General features: G+C 41.4%; 1 protein-coding gene across 3 annotated transcripts in view; it reads right to left on the reverse strand.

Moving 5' to 3' along the window:
• The window catches only part of PDE1C (phosphodiesterase 1C), a 443066-nt gene extending 427733 nt beyond the window's left edge, over positions 1-15333 (reverse strand). The window contains exon 1 of one of the 3 annotated variants that reach the window (XM_064443899.1): positions 14946-15333. In XM_064443899.1, the coding sequence (XP_064299969.1) occupies positions 14946-15030 (85 nt within the window). In that variant the 5' untranslated portion in view covers positions 15031-15333. The remainder of the gene's footprint in view (positions 1-14945) is intronic. The other 2 variants (XM_064443900.1, XM_064443903.1) reach the window with 2 other exon arrangements.
• Between the last annotated feature and the right edge of the window lie 522 nt (positions 15334-15855).

Genomic DNA, 15855 nt, shown 5'->3' on the forward strand with positions numbered 1-15855 from the left:
TGGAAGTGCACTGAGTTTTTACCTTCCTTCATTTGTGGTCACTTTGCCAGCATTGCTTAGGTGCCATCGGATCTCCCCCATACACTTCGGCACTGGTGCATGCACCCTTTATTTACTTTACAAGCAGCATGGGATCAGATATAAAAGACTTCAAGATGTATTTAAGGACTCCATTTTGAGTGGCTGAGTAAAAAATATTTCCTCGCAGCAATAAAGCCCACTGTACTGCATAACCTTGAACCCAGGACATGAAAAGTCCCTGTGCTTATATGCCTATGCTTCAGAGAGCAGGAGAAGAGCAGGGCAGGATTTGTCTCCTCCAACTCATGAAAACAGCCCAATCTTTAATTAGCAAAACCTAATGCTGCTGTGGCCTACATACCAGGTGGAACAGACAGGAAGGATTTCTCACAAATAGAGAACGGCATGTGCAAAAAGCTAAGAAAGATAATCCTGGTAAATAAACTTCTCATTAATAGGCAACACAGCAAGTCAACCATACAGTAATGCAACACCACTTCATAAGCTGCCAGTGCAGATGTTAGGAGCACCATCTATCATGTGTCTCTCCTTTTCAGTTTGTCTGCTGTCTACCAGCTCGCAGAAGAGGTTGACTGGTGGTGTGATCCCGTCTGATATAACTGTTTCAAACAATTGCAGTTCAGGTCAATAACTAAAGCTTCCCATGCATATAGAAACTAAGGACTGCTTCCCAATTCCCTGTCCTTGGCAATCTGCCAGTGAGTACCCACAGACGGCTCTTCTCAGAGTTGCCTTTGCAGCAACCAGTCTCCAGTTGTGATGCAAAAAGATTCACTCACACAAAGATGCTGTGTGTTTTAAAATAAAAACTTTTTTTTTAAACTCTTTTTTTTAAAATCTCCACTTTGAAGCAAGCGCAGCCAAACCATTAAGCACTTCCGACGTGAAAAGCACCACCGGGAGTATTTGCCAGCGTTATCATTATTACTTCACATAAACTACCAATACCCATAAAAGTAGTGACCAGTATAACATATACTCTTCCCCCAAAGCTGTCTTGCCACTGTAAAAAGGACAGCTTTGTCTTAATACTACATAAATTTAAAATTAATATCTTTAAAAGATTTACCAAGCTTCACATCCAGTTGCTGACAATCTGTGATAAAAGGAAGAAAGATCCAAGGCCTGAGTCAGAGCATTTTTGGCACTGCACTTGAATATATACCATTGGTGAAGGCCCTGAGCAAAATACTGACGCTGGCTAATATATAATGTCAGTCTTAGTTTAAAAGTTACATATGGCTCTTTAAATTGAAACTTTAGCCAAGGAAAAATTCTTCTGTTTTGTTCTTCTGAAAACGACTAAACGAAACGCCTGTGAAAAGTCATTAATTTTTTCATCTGTAATACTGTAAGTGACTTCATTGCAGGTACCACACAGACTGAACTAGGTAATAACACATGCTATGTCTCCCCAACATCTCCCAACAGGCATCTGGGTTTTTAGGGCACATCTCTGATTCTGTATAGAAAAAAAAATCTCTTGGCTCTTTCTAGAGACAGTGCTACTTCAGCAGCTCCAAGGACAAGCAGGCCACGGTGAACAGCGTGTCTGTGCAACACAGCAAACACCCAGTGTTCTGCCTACAGAAAATGGGATTCAGTTTAGGGCTTTGTGCTTGGAAGTCAGGAGGTGGTCATCTGCCCATCAGGACAAACCACCTGTGGTCTCTGTGCAGCAGGAGCTATCTGCTGGCCTTACAAGTGCACAGCAGAAGGTATAAGTCCTGTTACCATAGCTCCCTAAGGGTACAAGGCCTTCTGCCTCAATACAAGTGATGCTGTGGATGCAGCACAAAGGGGGTTAAACCCATGCTCCTCTAAAACATCTTACAGGAGTAGCTCTCTGCAGAGGAAGGATTTTGACTATGTTTTACTAAGTAGTTCTGAGGTGACTGCTCTCTTCTTTTCTCAGGTGTATCCCAGGAAGAGGCAGGAGGCATGATGAATATGTGGATACCTCAATGGAAGCATCTGCCCTTATTACTGAAAGGTACTGGCAACAGAGCGCTCTCAAAACCCACAAAAACACTACTTCATAAATTCATTGAGTATAGCACTTAACAGCTATGTGACTGAGCTCCTGAAGCTAAGTATCTTCTATATTTTAAAAGTTATCATTACTAACGAGTCTAATTTGGCATCTCTTGCAGTAGTAAGTACTCACATATATTGTAATGGCACTAATCACATAGGAATGCATGACAGCTCAAAATAATCCTAATTTAGTTACTGCCTTCACTGATTTCCTTTGGTTCTGCCATGCTTCTTTGCAGAATCTTCCCACGTGCTGTCTTTTTATTTAACGGTATCATCTCTAATTTTTCTCTTTCAGGTTGTTTTTTTGCTTTGGTTTTTGTTGGTTTTGGTTTTTTGTTGGGGTGGGTTTTGTTTGTTTGTTTGTGGGGTGTTTTGTTTTGTTTTTTAAATAAGTCTTTCACCAGGGAAGTCCAACTGCATGTTTCATAACCTCAGTGGCATATAATGTCCATGCCTCATCCTGACTGCTTTATCCTTACACTTTTGTGACTATCTGCCACCTTCTGCAACTATGCCTGATCTATTTTCCACTTACTGCTTTGTTCATCTGTGTCCCAAAATTTCAGTGATCAAAGAATGCCTTACAATGGCATTAATTACATCAGCAAAAGATTGGAGAAGAGAGAATAATACCAACAATTGTTGCCCACTTTAGATCACTGAATTCCAAGGGGGAGCGAAATTACCAGATTAGACACTTCCCCTGTATGTATTGGCACATGGCCCTCTAGCCACAATGAACTGTAAAGCAAATGCTCCTTTCATTTAAAAAGCATTATTGTTATGCAAAATGCCAGCCTCATTTTCCAACATTAAATAACTTGGGCATAGTTTTGAAATGCTTTCTCTTATCACCAATATTGTTAGGGATTTGGACTGAATAAGAAATATAGGATTAAGGATTCAGCCTATCTCCTTTAACTATTCCTAATCCCCACTGCTCTTTTTCTTTCAACAAGTTTTGGAATTGCTGCTGTTTTGTTCTTCAGCAGCCATACTAAGAGATGCTTTCATTTTCCAATGCTAATCCCTCCTGCAGTTTATAGCAGCTTTACAAATATAAAATTATGTATACAAGTTCAGAATTTACATAGACTGAAAGACAATGCAGTACAAGAGAAAATTCAAAATATTACAAAAATTAACTCTTTTTAGCTATCAGATATTATTTGATGGTAATGACACACATTTTCAAAAGATTCTGCTTTGTTCCTTTTTCAGTGCCAAAAGGTACCAAATGTGACTTCATAGAGCAGTCACAAATGTCTTAGCCATCCAAATGCTGCTCAGTGACTTCAACAATCAGCTTATTTCAAATGAGAACAAATAAATATTTTGTAGTGATGATGGCAAACACAGCATGTGCCGTCTGCATAGTCAGTTTACTGGATGTGATAAATCCACTGAACACATAAAACTGAAAAGGAATGTTCTGAATTAAAAAAAAATAATTGTGTAGCATAAGACTCATTTTTCTGTGTCCAAAGTTTTCCCTGTGCTTCATTCTGGAGTAGCAGGCTTGTCTAGACGGCTATTTCACAGTTTTAAAAGTATTAGCATATTTCCTCCTTTCTTTTCATGAATTCCCAATGCATTTTCCAACTTACAACATTTGGATTTAGGAGTTCAAGGTCCACAAGGTACAATACCATGTTCTTTAGAAACACAAATTGGTCTTAGCAAAGCCATCGAGGGAGATTTTGGCACCCAAAGCATACCCTGTCTTCCCTTCTTTCTTCCTCCAGGTGCCTTTGAAAGACTCTCAATGCCAAAATACTCCATCCCCTCCTCTTGATTAGTAGCAGTGCCAGCAAGCGGCAGGGCTCAGGTATCTTACTGCCAAAGGGTGGAGAGGACTATGGGGGTTCAGGAATGATGTGCATGTCCACATCTGAAATCTTGCCCTCACTCCTTTCAGCGTAACACTCATTTCACCAACATGGAAACATCCTCTTCTCCCCAGTTCGAAAAGATGTTTGTAACAGCACCTATGCATTACAGGCAAAATTTCCCAAGGTGCTCAAAGGCCACATTTCCTTTGCCTCTTGGCTTAGGGACCTAAAGATACAGACATTCTCTTAGAAGGCTTATCCAAAACATCTGAACAGATTAGTGCTTAATAAACACTGAAATAATCAAAGCTAAAAACTTCCTAAAAGGACACAAAACTTCCTTGCCACAAACAACATAAGAGAGATCAAATGCAAGTGACTGAATGCAACATGTAAACACTCAACCAGCTGGGAACACATCCCAGAGGTATCAGTGCAGAGCTTGAGAAAAATAATTATCCATGTAAAGTGTTACTGTAAATGACAGCTAATAAAACAGAAGGCTCGAATTATTGTTGCTGCTTCAGAGGGCAAGTAGGCAAACGCAATCAGAGAGTAAATGACAAGTCATTGTGCAGAGTTTCACTTCAAAAATGCCACTTCACTTAAATGGCACAATGAATTCTAATTAATGGGAAGCATTAGACTGGAACATAAGGCAGCAAACATCACTAAAGAATAAACATATTCTCCTATGAAGGAAAATTTACTCTGATCATGTTGTCAAGCTGACTCAAGCATCTTCCAGGAGCAAGTGGATCCAAGTTATCAGCAGTGCTGTAATTGCCATTCTTGCTACTTACACTTCCCTTGACTCAAGAAAAATTAAGCCTTAAGCATTAGCCATGCAGACAGGAGTAATATCATGAAGCCACCTAGCAACTGTAGTAATAACCCGTTGATACTCTGGGAATGGAGGAACGCTGGGGAGCATTAACACACTGGCCTGATAGTTGAGGCATTTGCTAAGTTACAGGATCCAACACCAGCTGACATGGATCCATATTCAAGTCGCAGCTTCAGCCCGTCCAAGTGAAACTATTGTACAACACTTAATAACAGCCAGGATCCCCTGGTTTCCCCAGGCTGCTGTGCTGACTCCCAGGTGGCGTTTTAAACAGCAATGGTTTGGTCAGGGTTCCTTCAGCTCGTTTGTCTTTGTCCTGTGTCTCTCCCAGAGGTGGCTCCTGCAGCAGGGCCAGCCAAGGGGAAAGGACTCAACTTTATAGCCAGATTATTAAAGTTACCAGCAATCCATGTCTGCTCTCTGTGGCAAAGCGGGCTGCAAACTGTGGTCACAGAGGAGCTGCTACACCTCCTGTTCAGCCAGGTTCTGGGATAATCATTGTGCGAGCATGCCAGGCGCCAGCACCAACCCACATCAGTATGCTGTGGCTTTGCACTGTGAGGCAGGAGGTTTCTATGTAATTGTTTTTATCTATGTGTAATAGGGAAAAGAGGTAAAACAACTACCTTAATATCCACCTCTCTCACAACCAAAAATTCACACCATGGAAAAATCAATCATTTTTGCGGAAGAAACATGCACCCAAATGTCATTAAACACTCAGCTCAAATCTACCCTGAATTATGCTTGTGAAAACTCAGAATTCGTTCTGTTGAAGAGAAGCAAGGTGCTCATTAATCAGTTGATCTACACTTGCTGTGTAATTTCTGAAAAGCAGACAATTGACTAAAAGGTATGGTTAGCAGCAGTCATGAGGTCTTCGGTATTTCCCACTAGAATTCTATTTAATGTTACCAGAAAGAAATTAAACCCTTTACCTGCAAAGGAACTTTCAAAAGTAGCATGGGGTGTCCTGTTCTGGACATTCTAAAGATATCCATTGATTTTTTTGTAACAGCAGAGTTAGCCAACAGCTGGGGCTCTGGAAAATCCCACTGCTTTTTTTATGCAAGGAGCCATGAAATGAGATTCTGTAAATTAATGCTGAAAAATTATTTACGTTCCTAGGAGAAGCAGTAGAATCTACCACGGTCCCTTGTGCTCCGTAACAGCTATATACACATTCAAAACTTTTTTTACTATACACCATTTACACAGTACATGGACTATAAAATATAGATATGATTCAGATTGAAATCAGCTTTGATTATCAAGTTCTATTTTAATATTCCAGATTTTAGCATTGAAAAAAACCACAGCTTTGCCAGAGATTTCTTAGATTTGCTCATATGTCAGTTTTAAGAAAAATAATACACACTGCAGGCCAAATTACGTTTTGAGTTACCAGGGTTGCATAAGAGTCAGAACATAATTTGGCCTGCAAGACCTGTAATTCTGAATTATGATAATGTTCAAGGTGGAAAGAACATAGGTGGCCTTTAAATCAAGGGGCGGCAATTCAGAGGAAAGACCTTCTCCCTCCTGTAGACTAATAAAATGTGATACAGTGCCACCAAATAAGGGCAAATAAAAGAAGTCTGAACATCCTAAAGATTCCATTTTCAAAGTACATTTCAAGGGAAGTAGTGATTATTAACGGTATACATGTCTGATAATAATCACAGCTTTGGGAATGGGGGAGGAAATCAGTATAAACTAAATGGGCTTAGTATTCTGCTATTCACATCGCGCACAGCAGCACATAAAACATCCTATCCTGCAAAACGCCAGTGTTAATGGGAGTGGAAAACAACACTTCGTATTTGGAGCATAGCTGACGGTAGCACCTATAAATTTCAGACAGTCCTTTTTCTCCATGCACTTTCATTCTTTGCTCACTTCCTAGAGTGTTACAGGTGCAATTGTCCCCACTTGGTATTTGATTAAAAACCCAGTTGCTCTCATTTAATCACGGAGTGAACTTCCATCACTACGCAGCAGAGCTCCTCAGCCTGCAACTGGTTTGAAAAATTCTGCAACTTCAGTAAGGTTTCATGTGCACATCCAATGGCAGAATCATGGCCTGAATGAGAAAAAGTATTTTTAGGATTTCTTAAGGGTATCTGCCTGGTATGGGTAAGTCTTTCATCTTTAGCTATAAGGATCATAGAACAAACAAACAAAAATAACAACAAACCTCAAACTCAGTGTTCTAAGCAGAGGAACATTTTGCTGTAAGTGGTTTCAAAGTTAATATATTTCTAGTTTTTACTTCAAGTCCATTTCCAAAGTAGTTTAACCACTTGCTGTGCTTGAACTAGCAATAAAAAAAAAAATATCCCTAGAAGTTTTCTGTACATACTTAGCTGTGTGGTGGGACTAGAGCAAGAAAGCTTAGTTTTCAGTCCACATGATTCAAACTAAATCACACTGGCATTCATGGAGTGAAAAATAAAGAGAAAAGGATGAAGCAGGAAAACACTAGTACAAACTTTGGGGACTAAATCCATTACTGTAGTTCAAGAGTACAAGACCCAGAAATGGGAATTAAAAAAAAAAAAATGTGAAAAAGTGGGTCCGTAAAAGTGATCAGCATGCCACGTGGGGCAACTGCAAGGACTTCAGCTACCCATGTATACAGGGAAGGAGCTAGTAAAACCTGACTTTTGAAAGCTTTCACTCCCAATAAGCATTCATTGTCAATACTAAAAGAGAAAGTATATGCAACCTGAATCCAGTGTCCTTAGCCTCACCTCTGATGAGTATGAACTGGCTGTAAATCTATTGAACATAGAAGAGGCACTTGGAGTTAGAACTGAATTAAGTGGTACTGGCTAAGCGAGTTGTCTCACCTCTCCCCTTTCCCAATAACACACCATTTGACAGGTCTCACCACCATGAAAAAGAGCGGGGGGAGGAGGGGGAGTTGGAAAGGGCACTAAATCAACAGAAAAAAGACACAGCATTGTGCAGCAGCAGCAAGAGACTAAACACCACACACTGCCATTTAATGGAGAGATGATGTTTGCAGCAGTCTTCCTGAGGGAAATTTTCAGGGGGCTGATTGCAGCTGCTATGACAACAAGGGGTAGGATATGATGTCACACAACGACCCGAGTGACTGCTGTCACATTTTCTCAGCGCACGGCTCGACTCGCCAGCTGGGAAGCCAGTAGAGACCTCATTAAGTGCATCTGTTCAGTAATTACTACAACTTTCCCTGCACCACGCTTCCAACTTTGCACACAGCCGTAGCACAAGGCTATTGATGTAGTCATGAGGGTGAAGTTCCCAGGCCTGAAAATTTCGAGCCTGTAGCTATTAGAAATTTGGGATCGAGTTTCAGCAGGGTCATTAGAACAAGCTGTGTCACCAGGCAGGGAGAAGTGGGAAGCAAAATCATATCAGCGTAATCTTAATGAAGTCTTGGAAGCGAGCCATGGAAAAGCGGCGTAATTTGCCTTTCTTGTACGCAGGGCAGCTCCTTCTCTAGTCTACAGCAGTGTTTGCTTTAACTGGAAAAAGACTGTCCAGGACAAATTCTTTGCTCATTTAAATCACTGTGGTTCTCTCTCCCAGCTGCAGTAGAATGATGCAGATTTACCGCTGGCCAGGATCCTGCCTCTCGACTTGATTTGCACTAGTACACAAATAAGTGCAAGATACACCCAGGAGCCTTTTGCTTTCTTACTCATGCAGAGCTAAAGAACTTGGAAAAAATGAGCTAGCATTTACACTACATCAGGAAAATAGACCAATTAGGACAGCACAAGGGTTTAAAATAGAAGATATGCAGCAGAAATGCAAATTCCCAAAGGCAATTAGGTTTGAAAGCTGGTACCCACAGTACAGAGTACTGTGTACTCGGTACACAGTAAAGAGTAGACTCTGGTACCCACAGTAGCAGTATGAGGAGGAGGATGCAGATCTCTGGCTTTAGACATGGGAGAGGGAGCTGGCTGGGGCTGCGAATAAGGGAAGGCTGCTCCCAGTCAGAGCCTGCCTGCTCGGGAACAGGCCTGGCTGCCTGCCTAAAACTGAGTTCAAGAGACACAGAAGAGTTCATGCCTGTTTATTTCTTTTGAACTTTGGGCATTCTAGAAAATCTGAAATTTTTAGTTAATCTCGCTGCATCAATTCAGAAGGCATTGGAAGCAGGAGTAGTTGGCCAAAGACCAGAGAGAAAACAAAAGCAGGGGCAACGCTATTTCTCACAATGGTAAGATGGGGCCCTTCCTGGTAGGAAGCAACAATCATTTGTTGTCTCTAGAAGAGGACTGATTGTGCTTCCTCCCTCACAGAAGTCGAGCAGAGGGACAAACAGCACAGTGGGTCTGGGATCTGGCACAAAGGGAACAGGAGCCTCACCTCTAGCCAGGTGTCTCCACCTTCTGCCCTATTTGCACCTCTCTCTGGGGGCTTTGTTGCCCCACAAGCCCAGTGTTTCTGGCTACTTCCCATTTGTGAATCTTATTCCCAACACATTGAGGGGTTTAGACCATATGATGACATTAGTCCTGAAGCTAGATTCAGAGGTGGCCAAGCACCAAGACCTGGGCATACGTAATTCTCCAATCTTAAATAAAAAAGTGAAGTAATGAAAAGAACACTTCCTGACAGTGATGACAACGGTTTTGTCCGTAAACAAGTCTCCTCGCCTAGAGCTCTGGAGGTTATTTTTCCATGTATGGAATTCAGCTGCAGAGGACGTGGATGTCCATTCACTCACATCAAAACATGCTGCAAAGATTTTACTCTTGGCAGCTTCCCTGATAAATAAAATCAAGAAGAGGAAGGAAAATGGCACTTTTGATGTGACCCTGCCACGCGGTCCTGCAGTCTTAATCTGATCCTTTGTGAGCAGCTGATGAACCTGGTATGCAACCTTGCGTGGTAACCTGTCTCACCCAGAACAACTCTGACAGAGAAGGGGACAGCCCCAAACACTTGCTGTGTTTCTGGATGCCAAGACACAGGCAGTAGAGCACGGCTGTGAACAGCAGGTAGCAGTGACAAGGTAGACCATCCACAAAGGCAAATGGGCAGAGCCCCAGGCTTTTTGCCACACAAGAACTATCACTGCAATCTTTTCAAAGCTCATTTACTTAGCTTACAGCAGTCCACCCCTGCAACATCAAAGATGTCAGTGCAATATTGAGACCCTGTAGATGCCACAGAAATCACCATCTCCTCCCCTTTATGGAAGCAGCTACAGGTTAAGTACAAACAGCAGGAATTACTATTGCCCATCACTGTGGCAGAGACCATCCACCCCACACAAAGGGCCAGCTGGGTATCCCACCCATATGCAGGCCAACTATGCAGACTCCTTTCAGGTGTATTTTCAGGCAGAGCAGGCAGAGACCAAACTGGTTTGAAGCTAAAACACAACTACTGAAATGGAGGGAGCAGAAAAAGCTCTCATAACTTTAGAGCTTTATTTTACAATCTATTTGCTGACAGCTTTCTTCAGGTGAATTTGTTGGGGGTAGGACTATGTTGGAAGATACTTTAACTCTTCATAGGCTATTATAACTCAACCAGACTTCCTTAAATTACATTTAAAATCTCACGTCCTATTGCAAGCTTAGTATTACGTTAATAAATTTAGATTTCCCAGTTCTCAGATCTCAGATGACAGTGCTCCACTATTCACGCAAAAATCATCAGTGCTTCCTATCAGCTCTTATTGGGAAAATACCCTCTCACTAAGGTCTGTCAGGAGAAAGAGGGGGAGAAAATAAGAAAAGCAAAGTTATGGGGGTTTCATTGTTGTTTTTAAAATCTTTTGTATTATGTCATAACAAAGAAAATTATAGAGTTTGGGTACAATGACAAGGAGAGGCCATAACCCACAGCAGGAGTGGCAGTTATGCGTTCCCCCTTCATCTTTTTGCCAGGGACACTGTTCGCGTGCCGGCACAGGTACCTGCCCTCCCCCAGAGGTGGGCTGACCCCACAGGCAGACATTTCTCCCAGACTGCCTTTGAAGGAAGGCTACAAGTGACGCACAGGCAGAATTAGTGAGAGGTTTGTCAGCACCTTATAATTAGTGTGCTTTCAGTCAGAATGACTTTTTTTTATTGTAAGCAACTAAGGGAAGAATTAAAGTAAATCTCCATGGAAGTGCACCGTGCCTAGACCTATGGGTGTCTTCTGCTGAAACCTGCCTGTTTTTGTGGGTTGCAAAGGTGTCGTTGCCCTCAGATGGATGACAAACTCCAATAAGGCTGAAAATCAATACACAAGAACAAAACAGTTAATTGATACAGTGTACACAGTTCTTTGGCCAAAATACAGTACAAAAAAAAAAAAAAGAAACTGCTTTCACTTCTCTGGTTTCTTTCTAGGATAATTTTAAAAAAACATTCCTGTCTATTCCATTCCTAATGGACAACCTTTCAAGAGAGAATAACACAAAATCCACAGCAGCATTTTCTTTAGAAGTTAAACACACAACACAGAGCTGAAGGTATTTTTTCCTTATCCTAATAAAGCCAAGTTCCATATTTAGTTTGCTTCCAATCTCCCCCACCCCAATGCAGACCAACAGAGCACATGCACCTCTTCAAGCAACATTTTCTTTGATGAAAACACAGAAGGCGTTTCTGAAGCGTTCTGTCAGAGGCCAGCAAGAGCTACTGTGGCTGTTCTACCTGTGACGCTGAAAGGGATGTTGAAATGGGTTTCAAGTAGCGAACTGCAGCGTGAGAAACTCCAGCAACATTACAAAAACCACATTTTTAAAGAATTATTTCAAAATAGAGCCCAAAAGCACCACCAAGCAAAACTCAGATCCTCCGTAATAATTGGAGCAAGAGCTTTTGCACGTGAAATGGAGACAGTGTCCCCCTAAAGAAACTTTCCTACAAGATTTAGAAACTGCTGTGAGAAACAAGTGTTTCAGTGCCACATCCCTCCTCTCCAGTAACACCTGAGTTACAGCAGAACTCCCCATAACTTCATTTCTTTCTAATCTATAAAAATTCATTTATTAGATATGTTGGATGGGACAAAACAGCATTGCCAGTTGCTTCTGGATATGAGAAGCGGAGAATGAGCACTTTAATGAAGTTAGCCCTTGGAAGGTAATAAATGCAGAAGAAAATATGCTCTTGTTAATGTTTGTGTTTACCATTTTCCCAGGTTTAAAGACAGTGAATATTTCTCTGTCTTCCACCTTTAGTCAGTCAATTACAACAGCAAAGTCAGCAACACAGTGGCGTTCTGATTTAATAGCCTTTCATTTGCACAGGACTGATGAGACAAGGTGCAGGACAAAAAAAAAAAAAAAGAAAAAAAAAGGCTTTAACTCTTAACTGTTTTTCCTTTAAACTCAGCTGCCATTCTGCTATATTTTACTTTTAGTGGAGGAAGAACATCCAAAGTTAAACAAGAGTTCAAATACAATAATCTGTGTACAAAACTTCATGGACTCTGAAATCTGCTGACATAGACCATTGCAAATAAAGATCTTGAAGCCTTCTAGAGCTACTAAATTGCATGATGCCAGTCTTGAATGGTCCCACTGAACAGCTCACACTGTGTCCCTACTATAGTCCCTGCACATCATGGTACCAGTGCAAAAAGTCCGTAAAAGCAGAATATCCAAAACTGCACGGAAATCCTCAGTGGGCATAGAGGAGCACACCTCCATCCTCCTCAGGGTCTCTGTCGAAAGGGTGGTATCTGGAGGAAGAGGATTTGCAACTACCTTGGTTCTTTGTACAGAATAAAGCTATCAAGTATTGGCATACATTTGCCTTTCAGGTATGGCTCATCCCTTTCTTCAGCAGGCATCTGTGAAGTCCTTGGGAAGTGTGGAGTTCCCACAGCTCTCCTGTGCCACCACCAAGGCTGTCAGCAACCGAAGTGGAAATCAGAGCAGCCGAGAAGCTGCTCTAGGCTGCTCTTCTGTGCAAATGGATGCTCACCATCTCCAGAGACACGAGGAGCTGCTCTTGCACCAGCCTTCTTCCATGCCCATATACTTTCACATCCAATGTTAGGCCCAGGTCTTTCATTAAATTTTTCATTAAGTCTCATTGTAAGTGATTATTTTTCAAAACACTGCAAAGATCATCCTTTCTTAGCAGTTCGTGTAAGGGGGAATCAATGCAAAGTATTTTCTTTTGCACCCAAATGGAAACCCATTTCTCTCAACCTGGTATTAATCTGTTCCTCAAGAGTATCGGTCTCCTCTCCCAGCTGACGCTTCAATAGCAGATGCAGCATCTCAGCATTTCCCAAGAACTTCTTAAAAATTTGCAGTACCCAAAACTAGATACCTATACAGAAGTCTCACCTGATGGAAAAAAGAAGTTTAAGCACATCCCTGATGCACTAATGTTGCTGTGAGATCTTTCGGATATATTCATTTTCTTCAATATAAAGATTAACAAATATATGAATCATCCAGGTCTGTCTACCAGACCGCGCTGGTAATACTAGATAGCATGTTTACAAAGTTTTCATGGTTATGTGAGTCAATCCAATGCACACTTGCCCAGATATAAAAATAAATGTTATATAATGCACAGCTCACAGAATCAATACGCTGGTTGTGTGCACCAAACAGAAGAAAATAGCACAGGGACTCCTATGCAACAACTGTCCTGAGAAGCAGAAGCAGCTACAATTCTAAACCTGAGGCATTTGATCTAAAATTTGCTCTAGTTGCTTTGTGAGCATGAGTAGCAATAAAGACAGTAGAGCAACAAATAGAGCAATCCTGCTGGTTTGTTCATGAACAAAAAGAAAAAAAAAAAACAAAATTGGGCACAGTCATAAATATTCAGCATCTTCAGATAATGTGCCTAGGCTCAAAGAGGAAATGTTTATCCTCCAGACTGACACAAACTGATGAAATAACACTATTAGTAATGATGCTGAGAGGGGGAGAGATTAAGATAAGGAGTTCAAAAGTGAGCATGTTGCAACTTAACGTGTGGAGGCACTACCACCTTCCCATTAGAGAAAGAAATTTGAAAAGTAGCATTTGCGTGGCAGTTTCACCTCTAAAAGGCTAGATGCACATTAACAGATGAATCCATGAAGATACTTGAATGAAACATACATTTCCACCTCTAATTTTTTTTCAGCAAGTTTAAGGTTTGTAGATGTTAATGATTGCAAAACAAGTTTTCTCTAAAGCAGAGGACTAAACAGGTGCCTCCTCCTACACCAATAAAAAGCTTGCATCCATCATTATTAGATGAAATTGTGAACCAATTGCACTAATACAAATCAGGAAAGACTTTCCTGATTTCACAACTGCAAGGAAGTAGAATATGTCATCTTAAAGGTATTCAAGGGGAATGGAATTTGTATCGATTATTACAAGTTATCCATATATTTTAACTTGGATTTAATCTAAAAATTCAAATGGGATATAAGCTTGCTTTGTTTCTAAGATCTATAGGGATCTATATAATGTAGCCTAGTGAGATACGCACTTTCAGCAGAGCAGCCTGCTCAGGGAATCCTCAGACTTTAACTTTTGTACAGCAAGTCTCTTGGAAAAACACATAGACACCTGTTGCTCTGAGAAGCCTCACCTTTCCCTAAGACAGTGAAAACAAACAATAAACTGCACTCTTCAAACAGCTACAACAACCAGTCCTAAAATTCCTAATCTCTCCTCACATCTTTCCCTGCCCAGCAATTACACTTTTTGTGTCTGAGAGGCAACGAGAACTGTTACGTACATCTTCACGCAAACTGAGAAATGGCAAAAGGTTACAGAATTTGGAAACGCTGGCTAAGTGAACAAAGAAATGTTGGAAACAAAGCCAGGGCTCCCAAGGGTTGTGTTCTGGGCTCATCGGAAGGAAACGCATCTAGCAAGTTGGAAACCTGTGGTCCTGAAGCCCAGGCTTTCCTGAGATAAGGTTCCAAAACAAAAGTTCTGCAAATATCTTGGTGAACTTGTGCCAAAACCCAGCGAAAGGATTTAGCGCAGCTGCGTATCAAAAGGCAAGTTTCTTGGGCAGAAGAAAATATAGAAGACAGAAGGGAAAACCAACCCAGACAGAAGTAGCAGGGCATCTATACATTTTAAAGGCATATATTGACAAAAGGCAGTTGTCAGCAACTATCTTTTAGTTGCACTTACTGGAGCTGCAAAGAAAAAGAGAAAAGAAGAGAGACAATAAAGGAAAGAAGGGGAATTAAATCAGGCTCACCAATTGTAAAGCTATAGCCATCGATGCTGAAAGTAGCACTCCGGCATTTTTTAAATCCTTCCTTTCTGCTGCTTGACTCTGTCATGATCCTGCCAGCTTGTACTTTCAGCAGCAGCCTTTCTCTCCCCCGTGGAAGCAGAGCACTCGAGCTCGCTCTTAGCTGCCCTTGAATATCTGCCTGTGACAGCACGCACACCCAACCTCACATCTCCCGGCGCGGGGAGCCAAATCCGAGAGGCATGCACCCAGCAGCTTTCTCCTCCCCCAAACACTCTTGCTGGCATGTTACCGACGTGCCTACTCAGAGTTTAACAACTGGTTAGAGGCTCCGGTATCTAAACCGGCACTCAATTAGTGCAAGACTACTGAGTCAATAAGCCAGCTGTATCTGTCAAATCTCTGTGTAGGAGTCAGCACAATTAAAAAAAGATGAAGGGTTAGATTTTGCTGTGATCTACCCGCTGACGCTCTTTGTATTCCCTGCTATGCTGCAGCCCCTGCTTCTGTGGCTCCCCTCGCTCATGGGGATTTCTGACTTGCAGAAAATTGTGCTCAGGTTTCAGCCCTTCCAATACAAGCAGCGTGTTTTAATCATTCGAGATGTAATGAATCAACCCAAGATTACAGTACACCATCAATCATCTACTACTTATACTAATGGCAAGTCTCTAGAAACACAACTGGCAGCAGAACGTAAGAGATTATCAGTAAGTAAGAACGTAAGTGACTGTGGGAAAACAACAAAAGTAATTTAGCAGTAATGATGATAAACTGAGCAAAACATACACACACACACAAAAAAAAAAACTCTTCTGAGCTCTTCCTCCTCCTGGTGGTTCATCACATGGTTTGTCAACTCCTCTCTGCAGTTTTTTTACCCAATGATGATTAAAAATGTGATTCAGAGTGC

The sequence above is a fragment of the Phalacrocorax carbo genome, chromosome 2, assembly GCF_963921805.1.
Source record: "Phalacrocorax carbo chromosome 2, bPhaCar2.1, whole genome shotgun sequence".
Taxonomy (NCBI): Eukaryota; Metazoa; Chordata; class Aves; order Suliformes; family Phalacrocoracidae; genus Phalacrocorax; species Phalacrocorax carbo.